The 17,809-nt window shown below is 37.0% G+C and overlaps 1 protein-coding gene across 1 annotated transcript in view; it reads left to right on the top strand.

The window, feature by feature from the left end:
- Positions 1–16,672, top strand: part of SV2C (synaptic vesicle glycoprotein 2C) — a 114,098-nt gene extending 97,426 nt beyond the window's left edge. Inside the window, exon 13 of the mRNA XM_027446670.3 lies at positions 7,760–16,672. Coding sequence (XP_027302471.2) covers positions 7,760–7,943 — 184 coding nt within the window. The 3' untranslated portion in view covers positions 7,944–16,672. The remainder of the gene's footprint in view (positions 1–7,759) is intronic.
- Positions 16,673–17,809: the final 1,137 nt, after the last annotated feature.

Raw genomic sequence — 17,809 nt, 5'->3', positions numbered from 1 at the left:
AAGTGAAATGAGTGAAATGAGCAGCAAATAGAAGCTAGAGTCTGGGCTGAAAGAAATGTGTGTGTAAGGAGGCCGGTTCATACTAACATGCACAAGAGATCAGGCCGGGCAGCCCCTCCTTTTCCTACCACAAAACTCCCCTTGGAATCTAGCCAATAGCCAAACTGCTGGGGCTTTGACAGTAATTTGCAGGGTAATACAGAAAGTGTTTCATAAGTCGTACCCCAGGTTATTTTTGGAAAATCATACTGGCTTTCTGTCAGGTAGGGGTGTGGTGAGAAACTTGGAAATGCATGGTGTATGTGATACACAGGACACATTCTGGTTTCCTCTTCATTAGCTGCCCACAGGGCAGAAGTAAGGTTGCTTCAAAATCTTAACAGATTTGGGCTTCAAATGCATTCAAAATCGCCTCATTATTTATAAATTTTATAAATTTATTTAACAATCTAATATCTGTATTTGAAGTAATTCTGTAGCTTGTCCTAAATTCTTGATAAGTAGAAAGCTGATAATGGGACTAAAACCAAGACTTACAAGGAGTATCTCAGGGAATTGGAATTGCTTTGTCTAGAGAAAAGGAAACTGATGGGAGACAGCTCTGTCTACAACTACCTGAAAGGAAGTTGCAGTGAGGAGGGTGTTGTTGCAGCAACGAGAACGTTCATCTCTTTTTCTTGGGTGACAAGTGATAGGTTGCAGGGAAATCACCTCATGTTGCATCAGGAGAGGTTTAGATTGGACATTAGGAATAAGTTGTTGAAAAAGGTTTCCCAGGAAGTCATGGAGTCCCCATCCCTGGAGGTGTTTAAGAGACATGTAGACATGATACTGAGAGACATAGTTTAGTGGTGGGACTTGCTAAGTCATATGTGTTTTCCAACCTGGATAATTCTAGAATTCTATATTTTATGCCATTGTCATTTGTTGTTGTTTTGTTTTGTTTTGTTTGTTTATTTGTTTTGTTTTGTTTTATCTAAATGTTCTTTAGAAAACCTGAGTTGATCTGTGGAACTAATAAAATAAGACATGTTGGAGACTGTATACATGTCAAGTGGTTTTCAGGGAGAGGAAGTTGCATTAGAAAGTAGAAAATACATTACAAATCCTGGTTATAGGTATGTTTCAGTCTTTCACATAAAACATTTAGTAATGAACAATCATTGTAAAACAGTATTTAATTTATTACTTACTTTTCAATACAAAGATTTTAAAGGACACTGGTGATGAGCAGTTATAAGTAAGCTCATTTCTAATAAACCAGTAATTTAATCCTGTTCTATAATAATAATAATAATAATAATAATAATAATAATAATAATAATAATAATAATAATAATAATAATAAATACTAGTATTATCTCATCTTTTGTCCTTACCCTTTATCTTGGCTTTTGTCTATCTTCTTAATGACTTGTGTGATTCTGGAATGCTCAACAGTCAGCAGGTTCTGAGAAGTTTTTGTGGCCCTCTTGAGAACCAAACCAAATTATTTCATGTATTCGAAAGCTCTCCTCTAAAGAAGAATTATTAATAATCTTGTGAACATTTTTGAGTGTTTGTAGAGTGATTTTCTACTCTCATAAACTTTCTGTATTTTCAGAGCTGTTCTATTGAGGGAGGTGATGCAGGAATTAAGGCACTGAGGAAAATGATAATGTTGTCAAAAATGATGTTAGGTGCCTGATTTAGTTCATGTCGGACCTGGAATCCCAATCACTGAGAATTTCAGAAGAGGGAATGGGCTAAAAATATAAATTCCACTGCTCAACACTTCAATGACACAAACCTGAAGGTGCTAAGCTGAGCAGACATAAAATGTGAATTACATACTTCATGACTATTTAGTTAGCTTAAATGACTTGCTAGCATCATATAGAAATTCTGTGATGGGAATGGGGTCTGTAACTGTTCTTCTGACAGCATTCAACTAGCTTAATCATGAGACTCTGCTTTTTCATCTTGCAGTCCCAATCCCATCTGTGTACCTTCCAAATTCTGCAACATATGAGGGAAAACAAGTTTCCTTCACTACATCGTGCTTTATCCCTCAAGCTGTCTTTGTTCTGTGCATTGGCAGAGTAATGTGGAAAAAAATATATTGTATGATGATGTAATTACAGATTGTGTTGTAATTTTTGTGCCAAAGGGACTTGAAACAACATTGCATAATTTTCTAGCTATGCCTGTAATACAAATACGAATAGAAGAGAGTTAAAATTCTCTGAAAAAAAAAAAAAAAAAAAAAAAAAGTAACAATAGATTTTTATGACATTTAAATGGAATTTTTACATTTCTATAAGTATTAAGTGTCTTTTTGTGAGCTAACTTGGGAAGAACTGACTTTATAAGCCAAGACTCTTGTCAAACAATGGTTACAACAAATAAGCCAAATAAGCAGAAAGTGGAATCCTTGTATCTCCCGCAGAGTAAATCAAAATCAGATTACATCAGATAACCAACAATTCTTCAGTTTTGCTAAGGCTGCCAGGCACCAAGGTTTGAAACATGGCCAGGAATATTTAGAATTCAAGGTGTGCTATAAAATGATTTCATTCTGTTTTGCCTTTTTTCATACCTTTGAAAGAAGTTCATAAAGGTTTGGTCATAATTAAGAATTAAGTCACCTATCTTCAGTTCATTATATTTATCTTCTCCTCCTCTTTCTGAGTCCCCAGAGTAATAAAACCTATTCATAGGTATCTTAAATCCAAGTTTTTATTGTTGTGGCTGTCAGAAGAGAAGTATTCTAGTCGTTTGAGTCATGACAGCAGTCATCAACTTATAGTAGACTTTCTGGCAGCTATTTTCTACTGCCATCCTGTGGATGCAGTTCAACTGCACTTTGCTGAAATTGCATGCTGGTGTTTTAAAGGCATGAAATACCACACCTATGAAGTTTCTCAAGCAAGTCTAAGGCAGGAAGGCACATTCTCTGATTTTACTTGCACATTATATGGTGTAATTGGCAAGACTATGACCTGTGTATTTATTTTTGAAAAGGAGGATTAGAAAAATTAATCCTCAGGCGATTAGAAAATTATCCATAGCACATTCAGAAACTTACTGTTTTCATAGGATTTGCAAGTCATCAAAACCCACAAAAATTTTACTCAGAGTCTTTTGTAAAGTGCTGCTAGTTTAGCACTAGGTCTAGCAAGAGGGATATCAAATGACTGTGTTACACATTCAGTAGAACTCTACAGCATGAAAATGAAGTTATGAGGTGCTCCATAAGCAACACAAAAGTGGACCCGAACTACTTTATTTAAGAATACAAGCACCTGGTCTAAGAAGGAGCATATTTGGCAACTAGGAAACAAGCGCATTTAATCTAAAGGCTTGGATAATCCCTTTATTTTTAACTATTTGGATTCTTGCCATTTGTTATGTGAGACTTGGGTGAAAGGAAGCTCAGTATTTCTCTTTGTCACAGGTTTCCTAGCACCAGTAGTAAAATACTGGGAAAATTCTTTTTCTTTAACACTCAGCTTTCAGTGAGACCTGGCACTTTTATAGGACTTCAATATTTTTTCCTATTAATACTAAATTCTATAGCTTTTTCTATTTTGTTTTGTTTTGTTTTGTCTTTAAGGCAAGCCCACAGTGATTCACCAGGACTGTCTTACTGATTTGCCCAAAGGGTTTATTGACATCCTCTAAAAGAACAAGGGGTTCTTTCTACTGACTTTCTTGCCAATTATTGCCAAAGATTTTTGACAGTCAGAAAGATATTCTTATGCCAGTGTTTTGCCCAGTAACTGATGAACTTAGCGTAGATCAGTGTATTTAGTAATGGCCTTGCACTTCTGTGTTTTTTTCACTTAACTCATTTGTGATCCTGAGATGGCACATTCTAAGTCCTTGATCATTTGCAGACTTCCAGTACACTAGCACTTTCCCAAAAACTGTAGCAAAGGTTTTATTAGTGTTGTAAGAGAAGACTCTGCTCTCATGTTTGCGTATTGCAACGTATATATTGCATGGCTATGCATCAGTCTTCCCTGTCAGGACCTTTTTCACATTCTGGTCAGTTTTTTACAGGTACACTTCTGATGCTCAGCTTAGTCTGCCTGGTAGTACAAATCTGTCTGTGGTAGACACTTGACCACAGACTTTGAAAGATTACTCCAGTAGGATGGCTCTTTGCTACTTCCTTCAGTACATTTCTCAGTCCTTCTTTGGCTGGATTTCTCCGAATGTCTTCCTAAAAGTTAATCAGTCCTCTTCTGAGGAAACATTTTCAAGGAATTACTGCAAATGTTTCCCTGACAGGAAGGCTTTCAAGAAACTCTTCCAAAGGTCCCTCCTCTGGTGCTCTCAGTAGTGCATTCTCAGACAGACCTCACTGGTCTGCATCATCAGGCAGCAGAGCATGTCGTTTTGAAGATATTCACCTTCATGTGCAAGTTTACCTTTTCAGGCCCTGAGTATTACGTAAGTAATGCAGGTTTAATCAAACATAGAAAAAAAAAGTAGCCATTTGACCATTTAGGACGCATATTAGAGACCCTTTTGCTATTTTTTTTTCCCCAGCTCATTTCCTGGATAGTTTCTTCTCTGCTATCCCAGTGACCTGCCTCTCCTTCCCTAGATATTAATAATGTTTCTTTTCATGCAGTATCTGCATGGGTACAACATATTGCACAAAGAGGAATTATGTTTACTCAAAAAATAAAAATTACTTTATACCATTACTTCAAATGATTCTGAAGTTGACCCTGTTGATTAACTAGATTTCAGCATCTAAGAACAAACCAGAGCCAGAAATATACGGAAATAGACCAGAAGGGTACCAATCCACCTTCATTATTCCTTTGGTGCAGCATCCTCAAATATAACAGGACCAGTACAATTCTGAAGTACAGCATAGCACATAAATAAATGTTTGCACCCTCAGTAAGTTTGCAGATGACACCAAGCTAGGTGCGTGTGTCGATCTGCTCAAGGGTAGGAAGGATCTGGATAGGCTGCACCGATGGGCTGAGGTAAACTGCCTGAAGTTCAACAAGGCCAAGTGCCAGGTCCTCCACCTGGGGTGCAATAACCCCAAGCAGAGCTACAGGCTGGGAGATGAGTGGTTGGAGAGCTGCCAGGCAGAGAAGGACCTGGGAGTGATGGTTGATAGTTGGCTGAATATGAACCAGCAGTGTGCTCAGGTGGCCAAGAAGGCCAGAATCACAGAATCACGGAATTTCTAGGTTGGAAGAGACCTCAAGATCATCGAGTCCAACCTCTGACCTAACGCTAACAGTCCCCACTAAACCATATCCCTAAGCTCTACATCTAAATGTCTTTTAAAGACCTCCCGGGATGGTGACTCCACCACCTCCCTGGGCAGCCTGTTCCAATGTCTAACAACCCTTTCAGTAAAGAAGTTCTTCCTAAGATCCAACCTAAAACTCCCCTGGCGCAACTTAAGCCCATTCCCCCTCATCCTGTCACCAGGCACGTGGGAGAACAGACTAACCCCCACCTCGCTACAGCCTCCTTTAAGGTACCTGTAGAGAGCAATAAGGTCGCCCCTGAGCCTCCTTTTCTCCAGGCTGAACAAGCCCAGCTCCCTCAGCCGCTCCTCGTAGGACTTGTTCTCCAGGCCCCTCACCAGCTTCGTCGCCCTTCTCTGGACCCGCTCAAGCACCTCGATGTCCATCTTGTAGCGAGGGGCCCAAAACTGAACACAGTACTCGAGGTGTGGCCTCACCAGAGCCGAGTACAGGGGGACGATCACCTCCCTAGCCCTGCTGGTCACACTGTTTCTGATACAAGCCAGGATGCTGTTGGCCTTCTTGGCCACCTGAGCACACTGCTGGTTCATATTCAGCCGACTGTCCACCATCACTCCCAGGTCCTTCTCTGCCTGGCAGCTCTCCAACCACTCATCTCCCAGCCTGTAGCTCTGCTTGGGGTTATTGTGCCCCAGGTGCAGGACCCGGCACTTGGCCTTGTTAAACTTCATGCAGTTGACCTCAGCCCATCGGTGCAGCCTATCCAGATCCTCCTGCAAAGCTTTCCTACCCTTGAGCAGATTGACACACGCACCTAGCTTGGTGTCATCTGCAAACTTAGTGAGGGTGCACTCAATGCCCTCATCCAGATCATCGATAAAGATATTAAAGAGGACTGCCAACAGCGGTCTGTTCTATTTTTGTGAGGCCCCACTTGGAGAGGTGTATCCAGGGGCTCCCAGCACAAGGAGGATGTGGGTTTATTAGAATGGGTTCAGAGGAGAGCTATGAAGTTAATCAGAGGGCTGGAGCACCTCTCCTATTGAAAGAAAGAAAGGCTGAGAGGGCTCGGGCCTGAAAAGAAGGCTCCAGGGCCATCTTATTGCAGTTTTATATACTTAAATAGGGCTTATAAAAAAGACGGACAGCAACTTTTTGCTCAGTCAGACAAGGTGGAATGGAGATTTAGGTTAGAGATTAGGAGGAAATTCTTTACTCAGAGGGTGGTGTGTCACAGGAAGAGGTTGCCCAGAGAAGCTGTGGATGCCCTATCCCTGGAAATGTTCAAAAACAGGTTGGATGAGGCCCAGGACTACCTGATCACCTGGGTGGCATCCCTCCAAGTGACAGGGAAGTTGGAACTAGGTGATCTTTAAGGTCCATTCAACTCAAACAATTCTATAATTCTATGAGCTACAGTAGCAGAAGTTCATCATAGTTACTTTTGAGTACAGACTGTATATGAGTATAGGACCTTCCATTCCTTTACATAGAATTTCACTACAATAACTAAGTAACCTCTTAGTCACCCAGTCCATTAGTTTCTCTGTCAATTCTTTCTGTTTGGAGTGGGGAACTTTTTCCTTCTAATGGCAATAATTAATATTAACAATAAAAAAATTGTTTGTTCTGAAAAGAAGTTTATATCATTGTGATTCTTTTTATTTTGTCCCAGTGAGCTTCAAACAGTTATTCTCCCTTTCACTTCCTAGAGATTTGGGAAATGTTAAAGACTTTGCCATTTTACAGATGATTTTGTTAGGACGCTTTTGTTAGGACAATTATTTTTCTTTCAATTATGAATCATACTGTCACGTCAAAACACATTTAATTGAAAGGGTAGCAGTTTGCATAGTACATCTATGTGCTCGCTACCAAAAATAATACCTCTAAAATAATACCTCCACAGAGCATAAGCACCTCTGAGTTGCTCGTATTGTGTTTTCTGTTGGCAATCCCTTTTGTCTGAAGTTTCTTAGTTATCTCTTCTGCACCAAGCAGGGTCTTTTTTGTTTTTTGTTTTTAAAGCCTCATTCTCTTTGTCCCTAAGAGACAGACATTTGTAATTATTAAAGGTCTTATAACCCTTTTGAGAAAGCATTGAACATGCATACCATCTGTAAGAAAACAATTTTTATTCAGTACCCCATGATGCTCATCCTTATATTTTGGTGACCTCCTGATATCACTATGTAGCTCTTGAAAGATTTCTCACCTCCTCTCTACTGATCCACCATTTTAAATGTTATTGAATTTCTGTTTGTAGGTCCTTTGTTGTTGTGTGAAAGTACAAACTTGCCTGTTCACTTATTCATTTCATACTTTTGTCCCCAAGTTAGCAGAATTAATTTGTCTCAATAAAATGCTGTTACAGTAGAGTTTTGATTTCACTTTATAAAGACCAAGTACAGAATCCTTGTAATAAATTCTCTTTAAGATAGAGGACTATACTGATTTATTCCCACTGAGGATTTGTTTCAAAGGTTTTTACTCTTACATTCATTTTAACTTTATTCTGTTTTTTCTTCTAGGGCAACAGGCTTTGGCTTTTTGAATGCGCTATGCAAAGCAGCAGCTGTACTTGGAAACTTAATATTTGGTTCCCTTGTTGGTATCACCAAAGCAATCCCTATTCTCCTTGCTTCTACTGTTCTAGTATGTGGAGGTCTGGTAGGACTTCGGCTTCCTGACACGAGAACACAGGTGTTGATGTAACTGGAAAAAGCCATTTACTGTTTATTTATTTACTTGTAAAATGTGAGCTCTACTGTTTGATGGTGCAAAGGCTTCAGATTCTCAATGCTTATCAGAGTGCTCTGATGACAGAAATCAAACATGGAAAAAGAGTGGCAGAGATTTAGAAAATACTGTATGAAAGTTTTAGATTTCACTTTCATTTGCTTGCATACTTTGCTATTTAAAACCACTTCACTTAACTTCAAACTGCAAAGCTACCTCTTAAAACACTTCCAGTGACATGTCCAGGAAGACAAAAATCATACTGATAATTAGATATTTAAAATGCAAGTGGTCATGTTATTAAAAAAAAAAAAAAAAGTTCAATTTGGTCATGGCATTATGAGCTTTTGTAACAGTGCAGACATACAAGTCAAATACTTAGCAGTATTGGTGCAAGAAATATTGTTCTTATATGTATCAATGCATGCAGCATTAATCAGGAAACTGTATAGACTGCATCAGTACTCTTTGTTGCTGGTCCTCAAAAAAAAAAAAAAAAAAAAAAAGTTTTCTTCTCCTTTGTGGCATCTGGAATATTTTTGCCATTTTAAAACTGTGAATGTGTCTTGTTCCAGGTGTAGATCAATACAAACCAGTGTTTATGTTATTGTAAGTATGAATAAGGGAAGAATCAAGCCAGTAGACTCTATGAAAAGTAAAATGCTGTCAGAGAAGCTTGTTTGGTACATTTTTGTTTGGTATTTACAATTCTAATACATATTTCTCTGTCACAGAATGCCACCTATTGAATTTAGTCAGGTCATAACTTCAACATAGAGTATAGTGTAATTAAAATCTCTCAAAACGTTTTCTAAACAATATCAAAACAAAGAAAAGCAATAATAAAAACCTGAATTATTTTCATAGTTTATACATTCCTTCATACAACCATTTACTCACCTGATTTTTAATATCATAGAAATATCTCACCATTTTCACCATTTAACACTTTCAAACAGCTCTTGGAAAAGCCATTAAGAAACCATGCCAAGGCTGTAGGCAGTGGTCATATCTTTATGAGACCAAGTGTAAAGATGGAGAGTAAATGTTAGTATATATGTTCCTTCTAAGCCATATGCTATGAATTGTCATGGATTGCAATAAAGACATCCCCACCTGTCCTACTGCCCTGTAAAAATGTTATTAGATCTCTTTAAAGTGTTAGCATTAAAAGTTAAATGTAGATACATCTATAAAATTATTAGACAAAAGGGACAGATCTGCTGATTACAGAAACTGGCTTTGCTTTCACTGAAGCTAAGACAGTCTCTATCAGCTGATGATAGAGTTTCAAGTTTTAAAGAAAAAAAAAAAACTTTTATTAGGTGGCTGAATTATTACCAAAGAAATTAGGCTTTCAGATAAAGTCAATGTATATAGTAAGATAGATTTTTTCACTTTTGTTTTCTCTTTCTCATATGTAAGAACTACTTACTTTTGGGTAGTAATATCTATCTCTGCATTATGTCAGTTGTCATTTTAGTTGTGTTGAAAGAGTCAGTAAAAGACAGTCTATACAAGATGATTTATTACATTTAAGGTTCACTATTTATTTACTAAATGTGGAAGTTACGTTTTTTGATTTTGAACAAATGCCTGTGCTATATATTGTAGCATAAAAAATTAACCCAGGGTGTGGTTTCTAGTATTAACAAATGAGAAAACGGGCTAAATTTAAAAAAGCATAAATATTGAAAATTACTAGGCATTTTTTGATGTTGATAAATAAAATATGGTAAAGAAACAGAAACAAAAACAAAAACAATTAAAAAAAAGAACGTTTAAGAAGTATGTTTATTTTACAACATAAACAGTCAAAATGTCTGGCATAAAATATTGTATATCCAACCATGATTTAAAAGATGTATTTTAAATTTCTAAATGATATTTAAAAAAGGGGAGGAAAAATTATTTTTCGCCAGGTTCCAGGTTAAGAATAAAACATGGGCCTTACTTTTGCACCTGTCGCTTTTGTCCACTAGTCAGCATCTTATTATTTCAAGGCTGTTTTCCCTAGTAAGAACCGTATTTGTCTTTGGCCCCACTTCTCTGTGCCATTCATTAGTTGTATATGTCCACCTCCTTGTGTTTACTTTACATCTTATTTTGAAATCTGAAGCCTCTGTACGTATCCTGAGTGAAAATCAACAGCAATGGTAATATTACATTGTCTTGCTGTGTGCACTGTCCACTTCAAGTAGCATAGTCTGTCCAACTCTGTATATAATATTGAAGAACATCCAGATCCAATGCATTGTGCCACCTGATCAGTGTGGAGGTGGTCCACAGAACAATAAGACTCAACTCTTGAAGGTTCTAGTTCAAGGTTAATGCACTAAAATCTCATTACTTGTAAAATCATGCTGTTTGCAATGCTGGTTCTTATCCTAATTCCTGGCCACATCGTAAGTATATGATTAAGTCTGTATATAGTGAAGTGAGCAGCCTGAAAACCTGCATTGTACTTGGAATATAGCAACAGAGGAGATTAGTAAAGACAAAGTGCCCAGCAATGTGGACCTTGCATGGTCCAGGATTAGAGGGAATGTTCTAAGGTAGGAAAATGGATTAAAGAGAATACTGGTTAGGAAAGAGGAGAAAAAGTAAACAGAAGAGAACAAAATGAAAAAATCCACAAATATTTCCACCATATTAAAACTAAAACTAGAATCTCAATAATTGATTAGCCAGTTGGCTCAACACATTTGAACTGATGTGTGAGCCAGCATGAAAGCTGTTTGAACAATCAAGTGGTTTGGGCTTGAATGCAATTAAGATTTATCCCATAAAGACAAAAGAGTGAATGTGATTTCAAGTTATAAATACTTGGTAAGATGCTTGTACTCCACAGTCTGAAACAGAAAAATGTGATCCCTGGAGATCTGGATGCAAATGTTATGTAAATTATAAGCAGAAGTGAGCTGTCTGGTCTTAAGGGAATGCATCTTTTTTGCAGCTTCTGAAGTGATCTCAGGTAATACACATTGGACAGTAGGAATTTCACTTCCTTTCTATGTCTGTTCATTTATATCTCACACAAAAAGTCACTTAGTGGCCTATACATACCCTTGATGCACCTATAATTAAGAGGTCATTTGCATATACCTTCAAAAGAGAATACCATATACTGCCTTATATGGCAACATAACTGTGTTACATACACACAGAGAACTGAACTTGATGGTATTTGTGTATCAGAGCTAACAACCACACATAATTGACTGACCTCTAACAGGAAAATTAGTTCAGTCTAAATTGAAGTCAGACACAGGGTCCAATGCCCTTCTCCTGTAAATCTGAAATAACTCATGCCTGTGACAGCAATGAAAAAAAGTACAATATACCCTAATGACAAAGAAACTGGATAGCATTTATAATGATACTTACTATGATGGTCAGCTGTTTTAAAACTGACAGCAAAACAGACCATATGTTTTGATTTTTGCCAGATTTTATTTTTATTATTTTTACTCGAGACAGGTTGATAGAAAATCTTCACTTACCAGACTTCTTTTTTTCCCTTTTTTTTTCTTTTTTTTTTTTTCTTGAAAGCATGTTATTTGTTGTGTTTGCACCCTTTAACAAGGTTGGCTATAGTCGTGTTAGTACCTTGTCAGTTAGGAGCCTGCACTACAACACTTGGCATGCATTGCATTGATTGCTGAGTACAGATTCCTAAAAAGGGAACCAGGAGTTTCATGGTTTCTGGAGTGCTCAAAGGAATTGCTAATGGATGATATATGGGGAAGCCTTCTTCTTTTGTGTTTGATTTTAGCTGGTGCCCTTCTAAAGGCATGTACCACAACACTAGCTACAGATGAAAAATCATTAGACTTCCTTCCTGATGGATCCTCTAGTAATCCTCTCAGAAGAGTTGGGCAGCCATGGCTGCTAAGTCAATCTTTGCTACCTTTCTTCTCTTGCCATTCCATTCCTTTTATCTGAAACTGCATTTCTTACCCAAAGGCCAACTACAAATAGTTAAAGTTCAATGCTCATGCTCTTGCTTCTAGCTTCATAGTAACATTCAGCAATAAGATTTGACACTCACCATTAGGATTTGGTAATCTCTTTTAAAAAAAAAAAGTGGAAAACAAACTCCTTCAGGCAATTATACATATATATATATTTTGTTTGTTTGTTTGTTTGTTTGTTTTGAGGGAATGAGACTCCACATTTCCCTACATATCCAGAAGGCTGAACTAATACATGTAGGAGGAATCTCCTCTCAGAATGGTCCTTTTTTGGCTCCTTCAGCTGTTTCAGTTCAGTGAGTAGAAGTATGGAGGAATTTTCTTGTTTGTGAACTTAGCTCAGCTCCATTTGAAGGAAATATTATTCTCTGCTCTTTTCTTTTTCTACAACATAGCCTTAACTTCACATAACTCCCTGGGCCTACTCTTGGAACATTACTGCTAATTCCAATTCTTAGCAGTATAGTATAGTCATCAGCACCTCGAACAAACAGACTCTGTGTGCTAGATTTATATTCTCTTCCTTACTGTGAGTTTTAAAATGATCGTCATAAGTCAGGAAGTGATGTTTACATCCAGTCACACCTCTTTACCTAAAAAAGATGATATCATTCTAATATAGCTACAAGCCATGTTTCCTGTTTAGTAACCTGGAAATGCAATTGAAATTTCAATCAGAAGGTTAAAAATGAATCCTTGCACTCAGGGGGTTAAAGATACAAGAAGTGAAAACAGAAATGCTCCACTTCCTCCAGAGTCTTGAAAGAAAACACATGTTCAGTAACCATATTCCAGAAGAAAGCTAGTCTGAAAGACTGTTTTTACTCTGCATTCCCTGCACTCTTGTTCATTAAACTCACTGTAAAATATTAAGTATTTGCCTGAATTAGTACTTTCCAAGGCTGTTAGTTTTGGAAAAAGAGTATGAAAAGACAGACTTCTGTATGTAGATTGGCAAGACAGGGATCAAGCAGTGATGTGGAATTAGCAAAGACATATTAGTGAATCTGGAACTTAGCTCAGGACCTCAATTAAACAGAAAACACCAATTTATAATGCTACCCACAGATCTCTTTTACCTTCACTTACCTTCATTGAATCACACCATACGATGAAATCAGCCTCACTTGCTTTCTTCTACTCTTATTCTAGTATTCCTTATATATATATATATATACCTTACTCACATGAACTAGGTGATACAAATTTATTTTCTTTTTCAATTGTTATCTGCCTTTGTTGCCATGGTGAATACCTTATTTCTTCATGCAAAGGAAAGATGCTTCAATATTTAATCATACTCTAAAGCTGTAAGATTATCCGATAGACCGTTGTGCACATTCAGGGCCTTTCTTAGAACTTCATGTGCATTCAGGACCTTTCTTTGATGCAGTGATTTAGTATGTCAGAAACAAGAAAAGGACTAACTGAACATGAAAAATATTTTTTTTTGATATGTTGTTAGGTTGAGTCATCTCCAAAGATGTTGGTCTGTAATAGATAGCCATGCTCCCTAGGCCATGGAGTACATCCTCTATAAATAAAAATGAATAAAACATTAATTATTAGCAGTCTACTCTCACAACACACACAAGAAACGTGAGTAGAATGAAAGTACTCCCCAGAATGGGAAAAAATACAGGTGTAATTGCTGTCTGTGTTTACAGTGTTAATGACGCTCTTTGCCTGACAAAGACCTAAACCATATTGTTTGCTCCTTACCTATGCACAGTCCAAAAACCAAAACAAAGAAAGAGGCTACTTACCAATGAAGTTATTTGCCTTACACAAAATAATATTGTCCCTTCCACTGAGAATATTCATGAATACACATTTTAATGCCACATAACTGAGAGGATCTGCAGAGATCTCACTCATATGCTGGATCTCAACACCTTCATCTGTCTGCAAGTGAGAGAGAAAAATTTCTGGCAGTCTGTGTTTCATCACTCTTGCCACAGTCCATGTTTTTCTCACTGTCTTACTGTTCAATTCTGGACATCTACCACCTGCCACTCAGTTTTTACCAATAGTTCTGTCCAAGCAAGTTGAAGGTACCTGCTGCTAACGGACAGCACTCATAACTCATTGCAAGCGTAAGAGTTCAGTATCTTACATATTGTCCGAGTTTCATGTTGTCTACAGCTAGATTCATCACCTTGCATTTATCTCTGATAATACCGCATGTATTCTAACCTATAAAGCATGCCCTATATCCTCTGAATATCTGTCTTGTAAATATATGCCTGTCCCCCACTGTCTATGTGGCAAAAGTCATTTGTGCATCTTCTGTAGGACCTGTTTTACACGTTTAAAATGTGGTCTTTCAAAAGAAGAGGGTGGGGAAAATAATGAAAGGGAATCAAATTGCTAATAGTAATATTTCAAGGTGTAGTGTTCCATTATTTTTTATTTTGGGAAGCTGTTTTCTTTAAGTCCTACCCTGCAGCTCTGTAATACTGTAGACTGTAAACAAGAAGTATTACATCATTAGAGGTGAATACATATGTGGACACACAAGTTTGTGTATGTATACATGCATGCACACACACACACAGACAAAGACAGGTTGATGTAAGATTTATAAACCATATTCTCATCTCATTCTTGATCTAAGTGTTACTTTCTGCATTATGTGTTATTCTTTGAACACAAATAACATTCTGTTCATTTCCTTGTGCAAAACACTTTACTTCCTCATGCATAAAAGTCTTGAGACGCCAAAATTCATCTTAGCTGTCAATTAGCTTTCTAGCATTGGAAAAGAACAGGTGAAATGATCTGAAAAATAAAATTTGACTTAGCTGTAGCCTTCCTGCAGACACACTTTTCAAAACAGTGAGACAGTACAATTTGCTGTGAGGGTGACAGAGCACTGGAACAGGTTGCCCACAGAAACTGTAGAGTTTCCTTCTCTGGAAATCCTCAAAACTTGCCTGGACATGATCCTGGTCACCTTGCTTAGCAGGGGAGTTGGACTGGATGACCTCCAGAGGTCCCTTCCAACCTCGGCCATTCTGTTCGTCTGTGATACTGATGAACTCTTTTTGTCCCAGTGACTAAGAGAAACAGCACTCTCAGATATTTTAAATCCTGAAAAGCTAGAGTTTTGTCTTATTCAAATAGAAATCCTTTAAAAAGGTCCAAGTGGATCTCAACATGTTAGCTTCTGTGTAACGTATGAGAAAATGTCTGTGCCTTCCTGTAGCATATGCTTTCCATTGTTTCTGCATACATGGCTGCCGTTCTAGTAATGTGGTTATTCAATTGTTTACTGCTGCTCTTATCAGCAATCTTTGACCAGCCTGAAACAGAGCCATGTCCAGGGTGTCTTTTAGTTAATGATTAACATCCCCAAGGATCTACTACAGTAGTTAGTGCATTATAAATTAATTCCAGTTATAATTCAAGTTAATCCAGGGTGAAAATAGCAGCACATGCACACCCATGTGCTCACAGAGCAGTGAGGGTAGACAGAGTTCTTTCAAAAGCTCTGGCATCCACTACATTACTCCTTCCTTGTTTTAAGGACACTCACTCGTCCACATATGCTTCCCCTGGCAGGTATGTGCACACATCCTACAGAACTAAGAAATCACTAGAAGAAAAGGCATATTGATTTCAGAGGAGCTAACAGTGTATATTTCCTATAGGAAAACTAACTGCTTTATAGTAAGATAAATAAACAAATAGTAGGATAAAACAAAACAAAGCAACAACAAACAAACAAACAAAAGAAAAAAAGAAAAAAAAAGCCATGAAGCAAGCAATTGGTGGTGGTGATGATGGTGATGGTGGGTTTGATTGGTTGTTTTTTTTAGTGTGTTCTCTGAGTTAATAAACTAAGCACCAGCCTATATCAAACCTTCAGAAAGGGTATGTGTGAAAGGTGGCAATAGTCACCTAATAAGACTTTTATAAAGTACTGGGTCTTTCCAGAAGCAAAACCTGTATTTAATGAGTAATACTGCAGCATGTGGCTTCTAATAGGCATCGTGAATAGACTGTTTCAAGCAGAAATTTGCTGTCCATATTTAACATAGCAGCAGGTGATAGTACATCATTCTGGAAATTTATACACATTGATTAAAACTAATAGTTTATAAAGAAAAAGAGAAAAAGAAAGATTTGGAGAGAGATCTTACAAAAGTAAAAAAAAAAAAAAAAAAAAAAAGGCAAAACAAAATAAAAAAGCCAGCCTCCATTCATCTTTTGTGTCCAAACCTTGAAGGTCTTTCCAGTTTCTTTGTGCCCCTTCTAATATGCCCACTGATTCATTAGTGCTTCACTAGTCATAATCAAAGTTTTTACTGACAGTTGAAACAAAAAGGAGAGCTGGTACAAAATTAGAGCTGCAGGAAAGCCAGCTCATTTATAAAGAGAAAAATAAATGCACCAAGCTGCTAGTGACTGCGTTTATTGTCTTCCTTGTGTTTTATGATATTACAAACTGTTACATGAATCTAGTGATGTGTGTGTAAGCTGATCCATGTTTAAATCAATATTGTAACTTGCAAGATGGGGATATTAGCTTTCTTAGCTTTTTTCATCAAAAAGTGAATGTATTAAATACATGATTGTGTATACTGGCATGTGGAAATTTATGTTGTGAGAGAAATATGTTAATTTATCTCATTTTTTCAACATGAATAAAGCTATTCGTGTTTAAAAACCCTGGCTTTTCCCTATGAGTGTAACATTTCCCAACCAATAAAAGGATTTTTAACAGCATCCAATGCTATAAGCCTAATGAGTCAATTGACAGCTTATTTTAGCTATTTGCTATAGAATGGTATATTAAAAAATAAAAATGAAGTCTTTCCAAAAATAGCTGTTTTACCCCCAACTGCATAACAGTGACAACTAAACTGTATCTTTTACTTGGCCTCAAAAATATGTCATTTTACTGTACCTAAGCAGATCCTTTTTAAAGTGGGCAGTTTCTTTCACAGTGTAATAACATACAGAAGTCAGTCTACTGAGAGTAGAGTTCTTCTTCTTCAGTGTAATTTATTGGCAGTGTCAGGTTAATGATTTTCTTAAAAATTTTTAGCATATCCTAATGCTGAGCAACAGAAGGAAAAAGTGCGTCATCTCCTAGTTTTTCATGAGCTATTTTCTGCTCCCAGTTTCTCCTACTAACCTTCCACTGAAATTTCCAACTGGTCTAGGCCAACTGGGAGTATAGTTTTTCAAACTGTCTTTAGTGTACAAAAGTGTAGGTGTGCTAGTGTGCACGTGTTGTCAAGAAATTCATAACCACTTCTGACATTCTCTATTTCTTCATGTGAGAAAACATGTACATATTTTTTTCTACAGTAATGAGATATTTTGAATTCCCATTTATAGATGTTTACTTTCAGAATCTGCAGCAAGATCTTGGCAATGGTCCTTGCCTCTCTGTTTTTTGGTTGTTGTTTTTTATTAAATTCTTATTATTTGTTTTTCTTTCCTCCTGTGTGTGATCTCCTGTAATGCAGGTTACAGTCATCAATATTTGTATATGTGTTTGCATGCAGGTACATTGATAATTTCTCTTTTTTTTTGGAGTTCCAAATTTTTCATTTTACGTCCCTCTGGTACACTTATGAACTCATCTTTCCAGTATACTCCTCTGTGTCAAATTGTCAACTACCAAAATGTTTGACCAAGTGTTTTAATTAAGTCCCCTGAGGAAAGCTGTCTGTATACTTGTGAAAGGGCATGCTCTGTGTAGGATGACTGTGTACAGTATAAATCTATAAAACATGGAAGTGTTTATAAATATATCTGCCAATTATTTATCATCCATATTACAAATGAAAAATTATTTAGTATACATCAGATTAATAAAAGGGCATTTTTTGCTCTGCTATATTAAAATAAAGA

This window comes from Anas platyrhynchos, chromosome Z (assembly GCF_047663525.1).
Source record: "Anas platyrhynchos isolate ZD024472 breed Pekin duck chromosome Z, IASCAAS_PekinDuck_T2T, whole genome shotgun sequence".
In the NCBI taxonomy this organism is placed as follows: Eukaryota; Metazoa; Chordata; class Aves; order Anseriformes; family Anatidae; genus Anas; species Anas platyrhynchos.
Note: the sequence above shows the minus strand (reverse complement) of the source record. Positions and strands in the feature narration are given on the sequence as shown.